Below are 18,375 nucleotides of genomic sequence, written 5' to 3'. Positions count from 1 at the left end.
TTTTGGATCTGGTGTCATCCAGTGCCAACAACTGATATACCATCCAGTGCAACAACTGAGGGAACCCATTGGTCCTGGGATCAGTTTTCTGCTTTTTCGGCACCTTGCTGGAAGTACCACCTATGTAAATGGACCCTAAGAATACAACAACCCCATTGGGCTACTTGTAATAGTTCATCAAAAACAGACAAAACCCGTGTAGTAAGTTTAAACAAGTTAAGGTCTACAAGCTTTATTGATACTTGTTTTTCTTTTGTTTTTACATACAGTATCACAATGCATTCCAAAGATTGCTTCAGCACATTCCTGTAGCTGTGAAACACTTCACTTTTTTAGTTTTTTTGTGTTTTTTTTTTTTTTTGCAACGAGTTTTGACTTTTCCCCCAAACAAATTTGCAGCGTTTAGCACTCGGTCCACAAAAAGTTTCAAGTCACTGTAAATGTGTTTGCGCAAAAGACTCAACTACCGAGCGTAAAACGTGTAAGTTCCTAAACTGGTATACATGACTTATTTGTTCATTAAACAGACACTAGTGTTTCTAGGAGAAGGGTTTCCTTTAAGTGTATGTGCTATTGAGCTACAAGTTAGAATGTCATTTGATTTTTTTTTTTCTTCTAAAAATTAAGAAAAAAAACAAAAAAAAATGGAAAGCACTGTGAGAGCGACTGACGGAGCTATGCGCTCTGAAAACACTATAGATATTGGCAATTGATAAAACAATAAAATCACGAGATCGAGCTACCATCATACCGAACAGAAGCCGTGTTGTTTCTTTAGGTATGATCACAAGGGGGTTTTGCTTTGTAGCGGGTTCAGTGCTGGGAGGGCTTAAAATGCAGAAGGGCTATGCATCGGGCGCCCAGTCTACACTGAAGCAAATCTCGACTTGCTGTTCATACACAGTGCAAGAACTTGTTAAACATTATGCCCATGAAAGCTCAGTAAGTCTACTTCTGAAGCACAATATACAGCATGCTAGAAAACAAAGAGTTCTGTATTAAACGGTGCTTCACACAGGAGAAACAGAAAAATAGTTTCAAACCCTTACATAGCAGCTTACAATACTTAGAATGAAACACATGGCAGTAAAACAATTGTTTCTTCCGTAACACTGCGTTGCAAAAAAAAATGGGGAGGGAGGGGGGAAAAAGATAAAAAGGAAAAAAAAAGAAAAATAAATCGGGAAAATTGCACCGCAATGTCAAGGCTGGCCCACCCCGTGTAATCCAAATACACAGCGCTCAAATTCCGAGGCTCCTATTGGTATCTGCGGCAAACTGGATTTTTTAGTAGCGGTTAATCGGCTTTGCGTTTCAGTCCAGGGATTTTATTCAGGATCCTATAGGAAAGGAAGAAAAGGGAAGTCAGGATGTGTTGGGTGTGAGCTATGTGACCTGCTGAAGGGCCAGGGCTCACAGAATACAGGCTACAATAAACATGGCTGTATACTGCAGATACAGGGACCAATACTCTGCTCCTTAGATAACGTATATGGTTCCAAATGTTGAAAGACTTTTACATTGGTACCTGCTGGCTCACCTTACATTTACTAGAGTACTGAGATAGCACACTATGAGGTTACCACATATACAGTAATACATGATACAGGGGACACTTACAAGTCTGAAGTGTTTTTAACATTCTTGTTTATGAGCGATAAGTAGTGATCGATCTGAGTCTAAGAAAAAAACAAAGAAAAATTATTTCACTCAATTTCGTTTAGGGCGAAACCTACATAATATCAGAACCTATAGCAGGGGTGTATGCAGATACTTCCGGTCACTAGGAGGCGCTGCGCCCGCTTACCTGATGTCTTTCGTATACTACTGGAATACTGAACAAAGAAATCAGTGCTGAAAAAGAAGAGAAGGAAGCGGATTAATGGCTGAAGGAGATCAGGGTCTGTCTCTTATCTAGTACTAGAGTCTGGTTCTGTACAGACAGTGGCTGACCTATAGAGCATTCCCCGGGCTATCGTCTGATACATGTAACCTTTAGCGGAGTCACTGACTCCTGTAATGGCTCTTCCCATCTGTCTACAATGACCAAGCCAGGATAATGTCATCTGTAGCTGCGGTCAGTGTCTGCACATGTACAACCTATAGGACTAGGCACAGACAATAGTCACCCTGTGCAGCAGACAGAATGCACTTAAAGTGGTTTTCTACTATTTTGCTATTGATGACCTATCCAGAGAACAGGTAGTCAATAGCAGATTGGTAGGGCTACAACTCCCAGAACTCTCTCAATCCCCTGACATAAGAGGCAGCGATACTTGACGTTATAACCACTGGTGACAGGTTATGCCTCGGAGACTCCCAGCACTCTGGACTACAGGGCCCCCTATCTATAGAGTCCGGCATCTGCTGCTGTATCCAGGGAATCAGGGGCTGAGCAACGCAAGACACTCCAGGACAAAGCAATATTATTGTGTATGATGTCTATAACATATATATTGGGGCTTCACAACAGGATTATCATGGGAGCACCCCCAGTCCTACTCACCCAGGATCAGTAAGGTCAATCCGTTGAACAAGGCACCAATATAGGTGAACACCCACATCAGCACTGCAAACTGAAGAGCAGGATAGGGTTAACAACGAACAAATAATAAAACATCCTCATATAGCAAGTACAATGATAAGGGCTGTATTGTGACAAAGGCCACAAAGCCTCATCTGTGAGACATTCTCTGCTGATAAGGCAGAAAGTTTAGTGACCTTTAAGTAGGACGCGAGAAGATGATTGAAGACATTGGACAGTCTGCGCTGTCACTTCCAGTGACCTGCATAGGCCATGGCTGCATAGGGTTACACAGGAGCTGCTAGGAATAGGCTGTGTAGTCTGGAGACTGCCAACATGTCCTCAGGTTACAGACGAAGGCAGACGGAAACCATATCATGGCTGCTCCGCTCACAAATGCCGCAGACAAACCTCATTTCTATTCTCTAAATTATGACATTACATTTGTTAGTGCTGCTATGTCTAGTGCTAGGGCGGTGCATGTACCGCACTCACTGCTATACCCAGTGACAGACAGCAGGGGGAGCAATTTGCACCCGTGAGTCAATACCGGCATGTTTGATGTGGAGATATTATACATTGTTACATTACGTTATGCATCAGGATTTGTTGGAGGACATAGGGTTTGCCCATTGTTGGCCTCTTCACCCTCAGTAAACATAAAGGGTTTGCCAAGACTGCAGCGACAGGAGGAGAGAGAAGTTCTGAGACTGAAAAATATGCAAGATGCTGATTTGGCCAACAGCTATTCCTTAGGATGCTCCAAGCACATGAACCTGGTTATGGCTCAGCATGCATGTGTCCTTAACAAAACAATTGGAGGATGTCTAAATTCATCCACAACCCCTTATAACATCTATTGGAGGAGAGTGGGGACAGCGCCATACACATAAGGCTAGGATCACATCATGGTTATACAGCAGCATACAGGCCTCAGTTTTTTTTTGTTTTTGTTTTGTTTGTTTTTTTTTTGTTTTTTTTTGGGGGGGGGGCGAATAAAGGTATTTTAATCATTGACGTCTGTGTGTGCAATGTATTGTAAGAACATGAAATGACCCTCGCCTTAAATTGTCGTCGTCGTCGTCCCACCCACCACCAAACTGGCGTATTTGTCCAACAACGTCAATGTGCATTAGGCAAACTTTACTTCCCCAGGGGTGAACACTCCAAAAACATAATGATGGGTCAAGACAAGGTTCACATGTGCCGGGTGTTGCCAAAACCAACCGCCAATCCAGTTAACCAATGTGATTTTGTGATCATTAGTCATTTCATTATTTGCGAGCCTTTGCCTAAAGTTTCGTTATACTCCGGGGTCTCCTCAGACCTAGAATCAGAATTACCAGAACCCCCTGCAAGGTGAGCAAACAGAGCTACTCCTCTTAAAGCCGGATAACCCCTTTAACCTGTGAGTACAGCAAGTAACAAACCACCTCTATACAGGGCTGTGGCATATGTTGGCACTATATAAGCAAAACTATCTAAAACGAATACCGATAGTAGAAGAAACATTGTTAACCAGTTGTGATCTAAGCCAAAGATGTCTGGTCAGCCGTCTACAATAACACTATAATGATGTAACCCGCCATACACTTACCTTCAGAGAGTCCACCAGATCCTCCACCAGGAAGAGACGCCTCAGCTCCTTGATGGTGCAGTTAACGTGTGATAGGGCGACATTACAATACTTCTGAACCAGATCTTCAGACACTGCGATATTGGAATCTAAATAGGCTCTAAACAAAAGTAGAGAGGACAGGGTTAATAGAAGAAATAGAAGTAACCAGCAATGTGAATGCACTTTACACATTTCAATGCATCTACAATGTGTATATATATATATATATATATATATATATATATATATATATATATATATATATATGATTCATGTATATCAATACTGTGTCAGTCACTCATGGTTGGGGTCCATAAGACCACAGATGTAAAATATATTTCCCAGCACCTGACACCACCAGCCGCCATCTTCCCTTCTGTGACACCTTCACACTAAGGGCTGTTGGAAATTGGACATGCGGAGAGCCAACATGACCACTTCTATTTAACCCCACAACTGCCATGGTGGGGACATTAAGCAGTCTGTGGATCCTAAGGATATTGGCAGGTTCGGCTCACTTTCCTTGTGTCCACATTCTGTGACTCCTTATATCTTTGTAGGATTTAGTTCTCATCTGAGCTTTTCTGGTAACCTGCTCTCCTCCATGTCCTCCTATCAAACCCGTGTCAAGCTATTAAACTGTAATATAACATCACAAGTTTTTCTCTCCACCACCATCAAGCCCGAGCTGTGAAGTAGGTTACCAAAAATAACTGCCCTCTGTAAAATGAGAGCGCCCCGTGGGACGCCCAGTGCTCGCTCAGATACATATACTCAGTACAGCATGAACAGGGAACAGTCCAGATAACACAGTTTTTGGTCCCCGGCGCCTACAGTGGTTCTGTAATAAAGCCTCGATAACACCAGGTTCCCCCTCAACTAACAGGACTGGGTGCTGGGGGATTTGGGGGTTACACATTACTAGCACAGGGTAGGCTGAAGTGCCAACGCAGGACTGTAGGATAGGATACATAATCGCAATGGTGTGCTAAGGGGGATGATATTTTCGGCACAAGGGGTGAAGATGGGTCAGGCTGTTAAGGCATTCCTCCTCTAGTGACCTTGAGTATTCATGCAGGCTTACCCTAAACTGTCCGGTATGTGGAGCATGTCTGCGTAAGGGGAATTCGCTGGAGATGTACTGTAGGGCACCTAAAAAAAGGGCATCAATGGAACAGCCTGCAGCGTCAGCTCCTGAGCATAAAGCCGCCATGTAAACGCGATCAGACTGTACCACATGCGTAACGGATGTGACCTCAAGGCTCATAGTCCGCCTGAAGGGTTTGTCCAAGATTAGGAGGGGGGGAGGGATCTGCTAATTTTCCAAGTATGGAAGTCTTGTGATTTCTTGGTGAATGGAAGCAAGCTACCAATGGCGCATTGTAGTGCGGTTTATTGTGGGGAAGCCATAGACCTAGAGGGTCCCCAGTAATGTGAAGCAGAGTCAGTGGGATATTCCTAACAATATAACTAAAAGGTAATGTCTGACAGATGCAGGCGTCACTTCTGGGATTCATAATGTAGTGACCCATACCACTTGTCTATTTCTATACCTCCCATTGGAGTATGCGCTGCTTTGTCCCTTTACCTCTAAGACATACTGATAGGTAATGTAGATTGTAAGTCCTATATGTGATTGAATGTCTGTAAAGCGCTGCAGAATATGATGGCGCTATACAAGTAAGCTAGATCAATAAAACATACACCGGGTCACCAATCCATCCACCACCTAGTTCCTTTGGACACCTCACCATGTGGGTTAGGGGAAGCCTTTTCTGGCATTTCCCACCAAAATTGATAGTAGTTGCCAGTGACCACCCTTTGTATATCGCCAGCTTGATATCCTCCTACTGCTCAGAGGTCATGTATAGGGAAGCTCTGGATGAGTAATATACAAGGTCTCCATGAACCAGGTTAATAAAGGCTCTCCTGTTTGCTCCCTATATGACGCTAGGCCTACACGGTGATTTGCGGCGGTGCGACAAGAAGATCACAAAGGTCACGCTGCGAGTTGTTCCTAAAAACTGGGATTGAGTCACAAAATGACCACACTATCTGTTGTGATGTAACATTGTGATTTTAGGACTCGCTGTTACAGGTCACCATGTAGTCCCAGCGATCACGAGCTTTGCCACAGCAAGAAAAATATCTAAAGTAAATGAGAATTGGCTGCACGTCGCTCTCTCATTTGGCAGGAAATACAATATTTCTTACTCGGAGGGATTCAGAAAGGGTGGGGGTGGGGGGGGTAATGTGGAGGAAAGGTGATCCAAGACTTGCACGACTATATTGTAGAGGACTCCGACCCCGACACTTCTGATATTTCAACACTTGCTGCTGAAATAAAAAATGATGCAAGTGTACAGTATGGCGAAACTAACCCTGTGACCTAAATATATGTATTTCATTGCTGGAAGTGAAAGATCACCAGCTGTGCCGGTCATTCCCACCGTATATAAATATGCGAGGGGTTTAGTGTATGACATCTTATGTAACATGAGCAATGGCTTTTGGATCGTTGCATAATATTAATAGCTAACCGCAGCGGAGATTGGGCGTGTGGTCGCTTTAAGAGTCTGGAGCCTCGCAAGCAAAACGCTGTTAGTCTTCTAGTCAAAAAAAGTTACAGATGGGCACAACCTTGTTATGACCATGGACAGAAGCTCTTACCACACTATGGGTTATACGGACATACACAATACTGTGGTCCAGCAATCTGAGATTCCCCTGGACACATGCACACTTGGCTCAGCCAAGAATGACATGTACCGAACTGGTACAGAGGAGAAAGCTCTTTCCAGGCTCCTCTGGCACTGCCTTATATCCTCGAGATCAAAAAGATTGGGCATTTAAAGTTGCCATCAGGGAAGAATTGTCACTGCTGTCTTGCAACTGTCTGGCAATCCCCAGAGGTGCACCAATGTATGCCACAAGCTGTCAGTATATAGGTATGGCAGCTCACTGGGAAACTCTGCGCTTGTACGGTAGACTTTGGTGGACTGTAACACCTTGTATTCTGAAACTAAATGATGGCGGCTAAGACCCTTTATCTTGGATGATCAGTAATCCTCCAGACTCGCCCAGAAACATGCACACTCCTATCATCTGACCTAACAACCTCAGAGTATAATCAGATCTCCATCTCCTTGGGAATAAAGGATTGGGCGCACTCTTATGCACACAGGTCATTGTCCAGTCCTGCAGAAATCCGTGCGTTCGGTGGACATTGCTCTTATGTGTATGGATGTCTTGATACTTGAACGATAGAACATAATAAACAAGGGTAAAATCTGTAGCAGGTTCGCCATCCTCAGCCACCCTCGCTGCAAACCAAGTAGACACAACTTCGATCCATTGGTGCTACAAGGGTGTGTATGTAAGCAGGACAGAACACAAACCATAAGCAAATATCCCTCTGTCTCTGTAACTATCAATTCCTATCGAGTATATTCTACACCATGATCCTTTACATCAGGGCTGAACAAAGACCAGGAGGCTAATGCTCCTAAAAAAGGCTACTGCAGGCAATAAGCCGCTCTGTTACCCACCTTTATACATTTTCCCTTAATACATCCCAATGTCTGCCTGTACATACAACGTCTACATTACAGAATAAGATTTTCTCTTCTTTTAAAGCCAGCACTATCTAGACAGCGATCTACAAGACTGAAGGTTAAGCCGTCATTGAATTGTCGCTTATCTACCAGATAAATACACATTTATAGCACAATGGAAAACCTCTTACAGGCAAAGTTTAATAGATTCCACTTAGGAGCCTTTTCTGCCCCATTACTGGACTGTCGTGGCCCCGACCACACCGGCTACTACTTTATGGCGACACGGATACAGTAATAGTATTTGCTACAGTTGTAAACCTTAGTGGAAGTCACTCTTGTCTACATCATTTCCTCTAAGAAACTACAGGGTGGGGGTGGGGTAGTCGGCTAGGTGGTAACAATATACTAGGATGGCTCCCTATGGTACTTCATGCATACCACCTTTCATAAGAATATACAGATGAATAACAAACTTTATTAAAAATCATATTAAGGAATCACCTCCTTCTCCACCTATTTGGCCACTTTCTTCCTCCTTACTGTCACTCAGACTATCTATGTAACATCCATACTGTCTTTAGTCTCAAACACAGAAGTCTATGGAGGGGAGGTGACGGCTGCTGGTAGATTTATTTCCTCATCCTATGCAGTGGTAGAGTCTTATCTTGAACATAAAGCAATGCTGGAAAAGTATTCAGTGTAGCAGAGTTTAGCAGCTGCAGTTATCTGACTCACTTCCAGCAATCTCCACCTCCCCTCTCCATAGACTTCTATATAAGAAGTAACAACTTAATACATAGAGTAGCTAAGATGTGTTAAAGTTTCTTATAAGCAAGTACACTATTTATGAAGAGTTCTCTTATAGCTGGAAGTACTTTAAAGGGCTATAAATAGTCACCATCTATCGACAATATAGGTGATAAATGTCTGAATGATGGGTAGGGGGCAGCACAAATACAACGAGGAGCCTGAATGAAGTACCCCGCCACTCCATGTCATTGCTATGAGCCACTGACTGATGAAGCAGAACAAATGCTCCAATACTGCTGTAAACCTTGTGTGGTGAAGAGGAGACCAAGACCTCTTTTCTAGTGAGAGGTGGGGTCAAAGAAGTCAATTTATCTCCTGTCCAGTGAATAAAAGGTAAATGTATTTCATGGCATAATGGGGACAAGGGAAAAAAAAAATACGACTTACTTAAATGGATGTCCTTCATCAGATTTCTGAATGGCTTGCAAAACCCCTTTGTATATTCTAAAGCTGATAGAGACAGAGAGCAGGCCCAAGGCGATATATGCGGCCACGCTGACAATGCTAAAGACGGTCAGAGACAGCAGGAGGAACAGGCTGGCACCAAACACTGCTCCCGACTTCTTAATGTCCCGCCAGTACAGGAGGTCAACAGCTAAAGGGAAGAGAGAAAAAAAACAAAAAAAGTTACATACAGTCTGGAAGACACAAAGTCCATACAGAACAATTCAGCTGGTCCCATTGAGAGTAATGGAGTACATCATCACCCCCTTTTTCCTATTCTATGGCTTTCGCTACTCCATTGGATGTCGATGGCTTCCCTAAAGGTGATGTGGCATAAACCAACCTATGTACCTGGCGCAGTATTAAGCAATGCAACATATTCAGAATCAGAGGGCACTGGGCACAAATAGTGTTAACTGGAGAGCATCAGATGCACATGTAGAAAATCCCTACCAGGATTACACAGGGCGTCTGACAATGGCTTTCACTCGCTTCTAAATATGGTTTAGTTCACAGTAAGATAAACATGGCAAAGACTCAGTGCTCAATAATGCACAGGGAAAATGCCAAACATGAGCAAAAGGCCAGAAAGCCACAAGTGAACGCTCATTTCCACCAAGTACTAGTATTTCCCGAAATACAGAGGACAGCGTGCGTGTCATCCCATTCATCTATACAATAGACAAGCATTCATCTATATTACCCAAAGGGAAACTGCGCCATCATACACAATATAAGAGCGGCTAGTAATAGACGGCCACCAGTAGTCACAGACTAGGACACTACCAAATTGTAAGGCTCTCTGCACACTAAGTTCAAACCCTTCAACGAAGATATAAGAGCCCCAACATATGTCACCTACTATACAGTGAAGAATATTCTGATGTGGCCCTCTGTACAGGAAATATATAATACTAACACATAACCTACCACTCCAATGGCGCTCGGAGGCTGCCGCCCACCAGGGGGAATGAAGGCAGGCTTGACAAATAGGCCAAGAGCTTCACCAGTCATGTGCCAAAAATGGGGTTGAAACATAGTATGAACACGTGCTCTCATATCCCCTAAATACTACACATCTCCAAGAGGCCGTGGCCAACAGCAGGAAGCCGCCATCTTCTATACTGGACTCTTCCTGCTGATACAGGGTCATGGCTATAGGCATGGGTCTCATGTAAGGGCCTATAGATGAGACAGGCTTACATACAGTAATATGCCAATTATCTGCCCTGTATAGTTGTACAGTGTACCGTGCTATAAGTGGGTATTAAATAACATTACCTAGGTGGATTAAAGTAATGCATGTAATACGTCCCAAAATGCCAACAGTAAAGACCACAACTAAGACAATCCCATGGAGCGGCCGAGCTCTTTACTTCCAGCCCATGCTGCCACCTAGTGTACAGTCTAATAGGCAAAACCTGCTATTAGCAGATGATACCCTCAGTGATAGTTAAAGGGATTGACAGAGATGGTACAGAAGGACCTCTACAGATAGAAGACCCGATCTGCCCAGCACCTGGAGGCCATTACCTCCAAATCCAAAATGTCTTTCTAGACATCTCTTAAGACATGCAACAGATACACAAAGTACAACTCAATGGATTTAATGTAAATTCCCAAGACAATGAGCTGTCCCCATGCAGCCAGGCTAATGGTGGAGAGAAGATGGCTGGCTGGGCTGCCGCCATTTGTTCTCCTCGCACAGTGTTAATAAAAGCCTGATGGTCGGCTTGGAGCAAATCTAATGAGACTGAGGAATAGTCAGATCCACGGGGCAGTGAGAACTGAATGTAAGAGAACACATGGCAGCATGAAAATGACACCATGCTGACTCCGGTAATCTTTAATCCACAAAATACTGAGGCCAGGAAAGGTCTGCAGCTCCGAACATAGAAGGCAATGACAATATCCCACCCACACCTAGTGTCTCAGCGGCGGCCATTACTCTAGGGACTAAATTATGTAACCATGAGAGTAAAGACACACTAGAAGAATATTGGGACCATAGACATGGCAATCCTATAAAGCCCCACCGGGGCAGAGATCAATAACATTGCAGAGACAAGTCCTGATGTCAGGGCCAGCATTAAATTCACCAATGTCTACGATATAAAGCCCCAAACACTTTTGAATACAAGAGGGCAAGTGACAGGAGCGCTGGCGATTGGGTCACCAGATGTCTCATTCATTGAAGTATCTTGACAGCTGCCAACCAAGCAACGCAAGAAAAAGGAGCCCGCACATATATGTAACATGCAAAACCTGATCAAATCACAAAAGCCTACTTAGGAATTGATACGAAATATTAAAGCAGTAAAATAAAAATTTAAATTTTTAATGGATTTAAAAAAAAAAAAAAAAAAAAAAAAAGGAAAATCTATGTTCGCACCATTTTATTAATAGGTAAAGGGGAAGGATGTTGACAGTACTTATAGACTTCCGCACATGGAAATATTCAGGTAGCCACAGGCAGACAGGTCTATAACATTATAATGATCCTCTATGTACCCGACCAACCTCAGCCACAATAAGAACATTCATTCCAGATCAGACGTCACCGTTAACCCTTTATAAACACAGTTCTTAAGAGCAAATCGACAAAATATGAAGGATCAAAAAGGAGAACTTAAATAAAGCGGCTGCAGCTGGCGACATTTGGTAAGGAGGGATGTAAGAGAAGTGGCATCTGCTAGCACTAAAAATAGCCGCCTGCATCTATCTGCCTTCCATGTACAGCTCACACAGCGGGAACACAGAGTCCACTTTATACTAGTCAGGAATACGCTAGAAATCGCCCAGCTTTTACCAGATCAACATGCAAAAACAAGAAAAGGACAAAAAGTGGGATAATAGATAAAAGTCTGAGAACTACACTGCAGGGCATGGGGGGAACTAATGTGTAGATGCCAAATCCCCAGTAACACAGGCAGAAGGAGAAGACTGCAGGGAGAAGGGGTTCATGCACACATGTGAGCCCGCACAAAGCACTGACCCGTCTTGGAATCCATCTTGGAGCAGCGTTGCAGGCACTGGGACCGTCCACAGCTGACGAACTGGAACTCCTATCACTTCCTGCTGGAGCGTGCAGGAGGTCACAATGAACACGCAAGTGCCTGCTGTGACTCAGCCATGGGCAGAACACACCCCCAGACCCCAGACTAACATGCTGCTGAGCCACAGCATTCACTCACAAGATGGACACACAGGGGGAGGGGGACAAAAACCAAGACTGCCTGCACCAGCCCCGCAGCGCCCATTGTTTGGTGTCCCTGGGAGATCACACAAGGGGCTTATAGTAGGGTCAAATAGGGCAAACTCCACAAAAGAGGTTGTTATTGGGGTTTAGGACTAAGCTGGAAACCAAACAATAGCCATACTAAGAAGACCATGCATGACCGCATTACCACAGAGTCCACCCAGCATTACCACAATACTAGTAGTGTATATCATAAAAGTGCTGGCCATGCCCAAAAGCAAGAGGGTCAGGGAACATCTCTGTATGAATAAGATATGTGGACACTTCTAGGAACGTCTTGTCTCTCTGCAGAGAAAAAATAGCAAGATCTTGCCTGTGCACACATTAAGGGTTAAACACCTCATACACTACACAGTACAATCGGGACTTGTTTCAAGAGAGGACATGGCTACCGTGGGCTCAAAAGAAAATATCTAGACAATTTCAGCAGACTTTGAAAACTCCAGGTGGAAATGTACTATAATAAAATACATTACACCCCTCGGTGGATCCACAAAAACACGGGAATATAGACTGTAAGCATCAGGCTACAAAAAGGTACGTAACGGAAGGCGTCCTCAGTACCCCACACCAAACAGAAAAACCACAAAATAAGGCTATGTTCACAATGCCATTGTTAATGGCCGTTACTGTTACCCTAGAACGGATGAAAGCAACAGACATTGACTATAGCAGAGTAACAGACACTGATAGAGCCCGTAAGACATCACAGACGCTTTCTTACTTTTGTAACAGAAGAAAGTCCTGCAGGTATGACTTTTCCTTACATCAGAACAACACACAAGATGGAAGGAAGCTTTCTTTACATGGTGGTAGATGCAGATGGACACCCACCAGAAGAGTCTCGGTCCGCATCTGTCATTTAATGTCCGTTGCTCTCACCTCTCTTCTTCAGGCCAATTCCACACAAGCATAATACTGGCACATTACTAAGAATCCATCAGACGTCTGGTCGGGCCAGGACTTGCGGCCATATTACACTCATGTGAAATTGGCCTTCTGCCCCCTGCACATAGCTGTGCTCACTAACCCAAATATGGCACTATTCTAATCATATAGGCCATTATGTAGCTTTACACAACTACACCGCCCCATGCCGACATACTTACTCCAAGGGCACTTTTCAGTCTGTTACATGTGTAATTTTTTTGGCTAGAAATAAGGAGGCAAATCCCAAAGCAAGGTGAGGGAACTTTTTATATGGACCAAACATCTGTACGTAAATGCACCCTGGGAATTTTCAATATATATTTATTTAAATATGAGGGCATTGTGCAACCTCCTCTATATGTGGTTGTGACATCAGGTGGAGTCTGGATCCAGAAGAGAGATGAGATCTTTCATCAAACTTATGGCACAAGAGCCTCCACCACCTCATGTCCTACATCAGTGCTATCACATGCCCTGTCTGAAGTGTACTCGTATAGTGATTTATGGTGCTGCAAATTCCTGAATTTTCTTTCCTGTCCCTTAACCAAGTCATTTCAGTACCAGTGCGGTTCTGCTTTAGGACCTCACTTAGCAAGGACCATTTATGACTGAGTTCTGTCTAACAGAGCTCAGGCTTCCCACCTACATGCTAGTTCGATATGAGGCACAAGGCATATATCCTCCTATCCTATCTTATCCTATCCTACTAGTAGGTTTGTTCCTCGATCACGAAAAACGGCTGACCGGAATTTGAATGAAATTTGGCACATAGATAGTTTTTAACCAGGATCAACACATAGGCTACTCTTTATCCCGTCAAATGACATGGCTTCATGATTGTTATATATACTATATTACACTGCAGGCGAACCATCGAAGGCAACAATTTACTGAATATAGTCGGATCATCGACACCAACAAACACACAGATGAAGTTGTGGGCAGAGACTAGTCCTTCTATACGAATACACCATGTCACAGGATGGTACATAACTAGTGACTCCAAGGAAACAGGAACGGACAGCTCATGTAAAATAGAAAACTGCATGTAAGGAAGGATCACTTTTGTCTATGTAAACTTTCATCCGTCAGATCTTACTGGCATCAAGATCTACACATTGAGAAATGGAGAAGCAAGAGCAGACAGGACGTTACATAAAATCTGCTGAGGAAGTTACCAGAGGAAAGGTGATCTAGGGCACGTATATAATCTTTCACTTCTGTATGTGGTATTATAGGGTACTGACTGTATACAGTACTGTATATGGACATATCACATCTATACATTACCTTAAAATATATCATCAGATACATGACCTATTCTTCAAGCTTTTATGAGATATATATATATATATATATATATATATATATATATATATATATATATTCTATTTATTTCCATGGCACTATCCATAAATAAAACTGCATTTTCATGGTCTATTTAGTTCACATCCTGCCCCTCTTTCACAGTTTTCTATGCAAAAAAAAAACAAAAAACACTTTCCTTAAAAAATGTCCATTAATAACACGAATGGGTTAATAAATGCACCTAAATACCTTTAGCAGTGTTTAGAGTGATTTTCTGGGAGCTCCTGGTATCCTCTGCATTTGTATACATGGGTAGCTTCCTGCTCTCTTATCCTACAACTAACATGATACATTGCTTTTCACTCAGATCCCTCTCACTCCCTCCCAGTTTCCTTAGCTAGCCAGCCTGTGGACTACTATCCGTACCTACCTAACTCAGCCCACCCCCACCACATCATACTTGAATTTCTTCCTGTCTGGATCTCCTGGGCACAGGAGATTCTTTTGTCCTTCTCTTCTGACAGTGACTGTATAATAGAGCTCCTTCTCCTCTTCATGTCTGCCAGCTGCATTGTGCAGGCACAAGTGAAGGATGTGATGCATGGTGCCCAGAAGGTCAGAGCATGGAGACAGATAAGTCTGATGGGGTGGCACTGGTTACATTCAGTTTCTGGAAATGGAACGGCACTTTGGCGGGGGGAGAAAACGTGCCTGGGGCAGTCACATGAGGGCGTTTAGTGTTACATCAGGTTATATTAGTGAATCATATTTTCGTGTTAAATCACTTCATTCCAGAGAACCCCTTTAGTGTGAATGGGGGGGGGGGGGGGGGATACATTAGGATGTGTTTCATACTCTGTCTTGCTATACTCTGCACTGGAGTGATCTGCACCCAGTTTATTACCCGACATGCCATCTCTTGGCCTCCACGCAGGCAATAAATAAAATTACGCCAGCTAGGAGCTCCCGAACCAAGCAGCAAACAGGCCATGTGACAGATAAAGGTGCAAGCAATCTAGTGCTCACAAGAGCACAGGGGACACATTATATGACTGATCGGCAGGGGTCTGCAATGCCGATCTAAGGGTCATCAAAACTTTAGTTCCAGAAAACCCTCTGAATTCACTGTCAATTATTTGCTCTATGGACAGTTAAATATCCACCTAACAAATATCCTATTAGGGAGCCTTCACACGATGTAACGCTGCTCTCATTCTGATCGTAAAAACACGTTCAGAATGAGTGCGTAAAAAGCGGCTCCCATTGACTTGAATGGGAGCCAGCATACGTGCGCTCCCCATTGAAATCAATGGGAGGCTTTTTTCCCTATTGCTTTCAATGTATTACGCGCGTAATCAGCATGAGCGCAGCGTTACATCATGTAAAGGCTGCCTTAGTCTGCGTTTTCCAGAAAAATTGCAAGGACATCCTGAAAAAAAAAAAAAAAAAAAAGTCTCATTGCCCTGAAACAAGACAATTTTACCTACACATGGTTCTTTCATATTGCATTTTATTAAGCATTTCCTATCCTACATCAGCCTTACTCTACAGGGCTTAATAGGAATACTAAGCAGACCTGACGCAGTTACAAAGTTTCTAGCTGCCATGAAAAATCCTAACAGACCACCACCGATCAGATACTGATACCTGTCCTAACACCCTGACCATGCACCGATCAGCTGTCCCGGCTGCAGCATCTCTGCTACTATTCAAGTAATTGGTGCAGAGCAGCCCCATCCACCCTAGTGGTGGTGCCAACTTACTGCAGCTCTATGCTCATTACCTGAATAGGAGCCCTGTTGAGGCCCAGAATACCCCTTTAGGCCGAACGTTGCAGAAAATCTGTGATTTTGTTGCAGATCTTCTTGCGAATTTTTGAGCCAAAATCCAAGAGTGGCTTGAAGGGGAAAGGGAAATATAACAAGCAGTTTTACTTCTCACTTCTGCAAAATCTACTCCAGGCTGTTTTTTTGTTTGTTTGCTTTTTTTTTAAAAAAAAATACCCCTCAATTTTCACAACCCATGGCCTCAGCTTTATGGGCCAAGATTGGAGCCATTTCTGATCCCAGCACACAACTAGCCCACACTATATATGCTCCCTGCACTGCTCCTTGCCATGCGACCAAGTATTTGTGCTCAGCTCAGGATGACTTGATAAGATTAGGAGTAACGGGAGGGGATGGGGAAATGCCGAAGACTTGAGTGTGATTGACCTTTGCGCTGTACATTTATTCTTCCTTATTGCAAAGACAAGAGTCTTCATATTCCTTGCAGCTGAACCACAGCGTGAGGCCATGATTGCACCCATCACCAACCATCCACATTGTAAATATTTCATACATCACTCCGAGATGGACCGTCATAATCAAATGTCCCAGACAACACTTCAAGGGTTAACTTAGAACTTAGCCCCACACTATAGTACCTGGTGCGGCACTGCATATTTTAAGCAGGCAATATCTGTCCAAATATCTGTAGAGAACGACCACATGACGGTCGCATCCCTGCCAAGCAGGAGAGTGCCAGCAGGGAACACATTACACTGGATGATTTCTCGCTTCATGCCCAAGTGTCAGCAAAACACACAAAATATGGTAAAGTTCTGTAAAGGGTGGTGAATGAAAACCCTAAAAACAACTAAAAATTCAGAGATAAGACAACACACTGCAGTATGACCATGGTACAAGAAATAAACCAGATGCTTGCAATTAAATGCAGAGTCTTACAGGGAAAAGCTGATTATCACCTCTTAAGCTAAACCTTTTCCAAGAGACGGCAGTAAAGCAACAAGGTGCCGAACTTTCCTGCGTCATTTACCAGTGTTCGTGGGGTGGGGGGTACAAAAAGGGAGGAAATTACCTTTTTGTTTCCAGTTACTCAGCTCGCCTGCCATCTCAGAGGAAGAATAACTCCGTGCTGGATAAATCAGAAGAGCAGCATGCCCCTATATGAGAGCCGAGCGAGCCAGCCTGCAAGCCTAAGACATGGACTGTGGACTGGCTAACAGACAGATTACCCTCTGCTCGACTGCTCAAGGGTCACCTGACTGCCACATGGGCGTGCAGCATGTGATGTAAACAGGAGCCTTGCACCATAATCAATTGCCAAAATCTCATTATGTCATATGCCCCCTGCTGACAAGCCCATACACAGTAAACTCGGAGAGAGAATACGCAAGAGCTCGCCCAGGAAGACGAACGACACCGATATGTCCAATGCAATGGATTTTTGCAAACTGAGGATTTACAACTTTTGTTTTTGCTGTTTTTTTGTGGCACTTGCAGTCAAGAGTTTGATGGTTTCACGTTAAAAGGGTTATCTGAGATTTTACTACTGAGGACCTATCCTAGATAAAAGAATCAACAGCAGATCTGTGTGGTCGGGTCCCAGGCCCCCAGGTGAGAACTGTAGCCTGTTCACTGTATACCTGGCCAGTGCTGTACATTGTATATCAGTTCTACTAGACTAGTGCCGTCACCCACCAACGGGGAATCCAGTACCTTATTCCAAGTTAGTCAGTGATCACTTCTTTCAGTTGTATGTGCAGATGCAGACAGCAGTGTGACCTCTGCCCTGATGCAGGCACTATGATGTCACTCATCAGCGCCTGCAGTCAGAAGAAGGTCGACACCTGGTTGCTCTTTGTGGGAGGGAAGGTAAGTAGCATATGCTACTGTGTGGCAGCCCACTATGGAGCGCATTGTACTGTCTGGGGGGCCTTCTCTGGAGCGCATTGTACTGTCTGGGGGGCCTCTCTGGAGCGCATTGTACTGTCTGGGGGGCCTCTCTGGAGCGCATTGTACTGTCTGGGGGGCCTCTCTGGAGCGCATCGTACTGACTGGGGGGCCTCTCTGGAGCGCATCGTACTGACTGGGGGGCCTCTCTGGAGCGCATCGTACTGTCTGGGGGCCTCTCTGGAGCACAT

The 18,375-nt window shown here is 43.9% G+C and overlaps 1 protein-coding gene across 6 annotated transcripts in view; it reads right to left on the bottom strand.

The window, feature by feature from the left end:
• Nucleotides 1-202: 202 nt before the first annotated feature.
• The window catches only part of RTN4 (reticulon 4), a 41,775-nt gene continuing 23,602 nt past the window's right edge, over nucleotides 203-18,375 (bottom strand). For 4 of the 6 annotated variants that reach the window (XM_075267549.1, XM_075267544.1, XM_075267545.1 and 1 more), the window contains 6 exons: nucleotides 8,897-9,104; nucleotides 4,122-4,260; nucleotides 2,507-2,576; nucleotides 1,808-1,854; nucleotides 1,621-1,679; nucleotides 203-1,340 (listed from right to left, as the gene is read on the bottom strand). In XM_075267549.1, the coding sequence (XP_075123650.1) occupies nucleotides 1,298-1,340; nucleotides 1,621-1,679; nucleotides 1,808-1,854; nucleotides 2,507-2,576; nucleotides 4,122-4,260; nucleotides 8,897-9,104 (566 nt within the window). In that variant the 3' untranslated portion in view covers nucleotides 203-1,297. Of the gene's footprint in view, nucleotides 1,341-1,620; nucleotides 1,680-1,807; nucleotides 1,855-2,506; nucleotides 2,577-4,121; nucleotides 4,261-8,896; nucleotides 9,105-11,948; nucleotides 12,039-17,309; nucleotides 17,468-18,375 lie in introns of those variants that run through there. The other 2 variants (XM_075267547.1, XM_075267548.1) reach the window with 2 other exon arrangements.

Source organism: Leptodactylus fuscus, chromosome 3 (genome assembly GCF_031893055.1).
Source record: "Leptodactylus fuscus isolate aLepFus1 chromosome 3, aLepFus1.hap2, whole genome shotgun sequence".
Taxonomy (NCBI): Eukaryota; Metazoa; Chordata; class Amphibia; order Anura; family Leptodactylidae; genus Leptodactylus; species Leptodactylus fuscus.
This window is presented reverse-complemented; position numbering and strand designations above follow the sequence as displayed.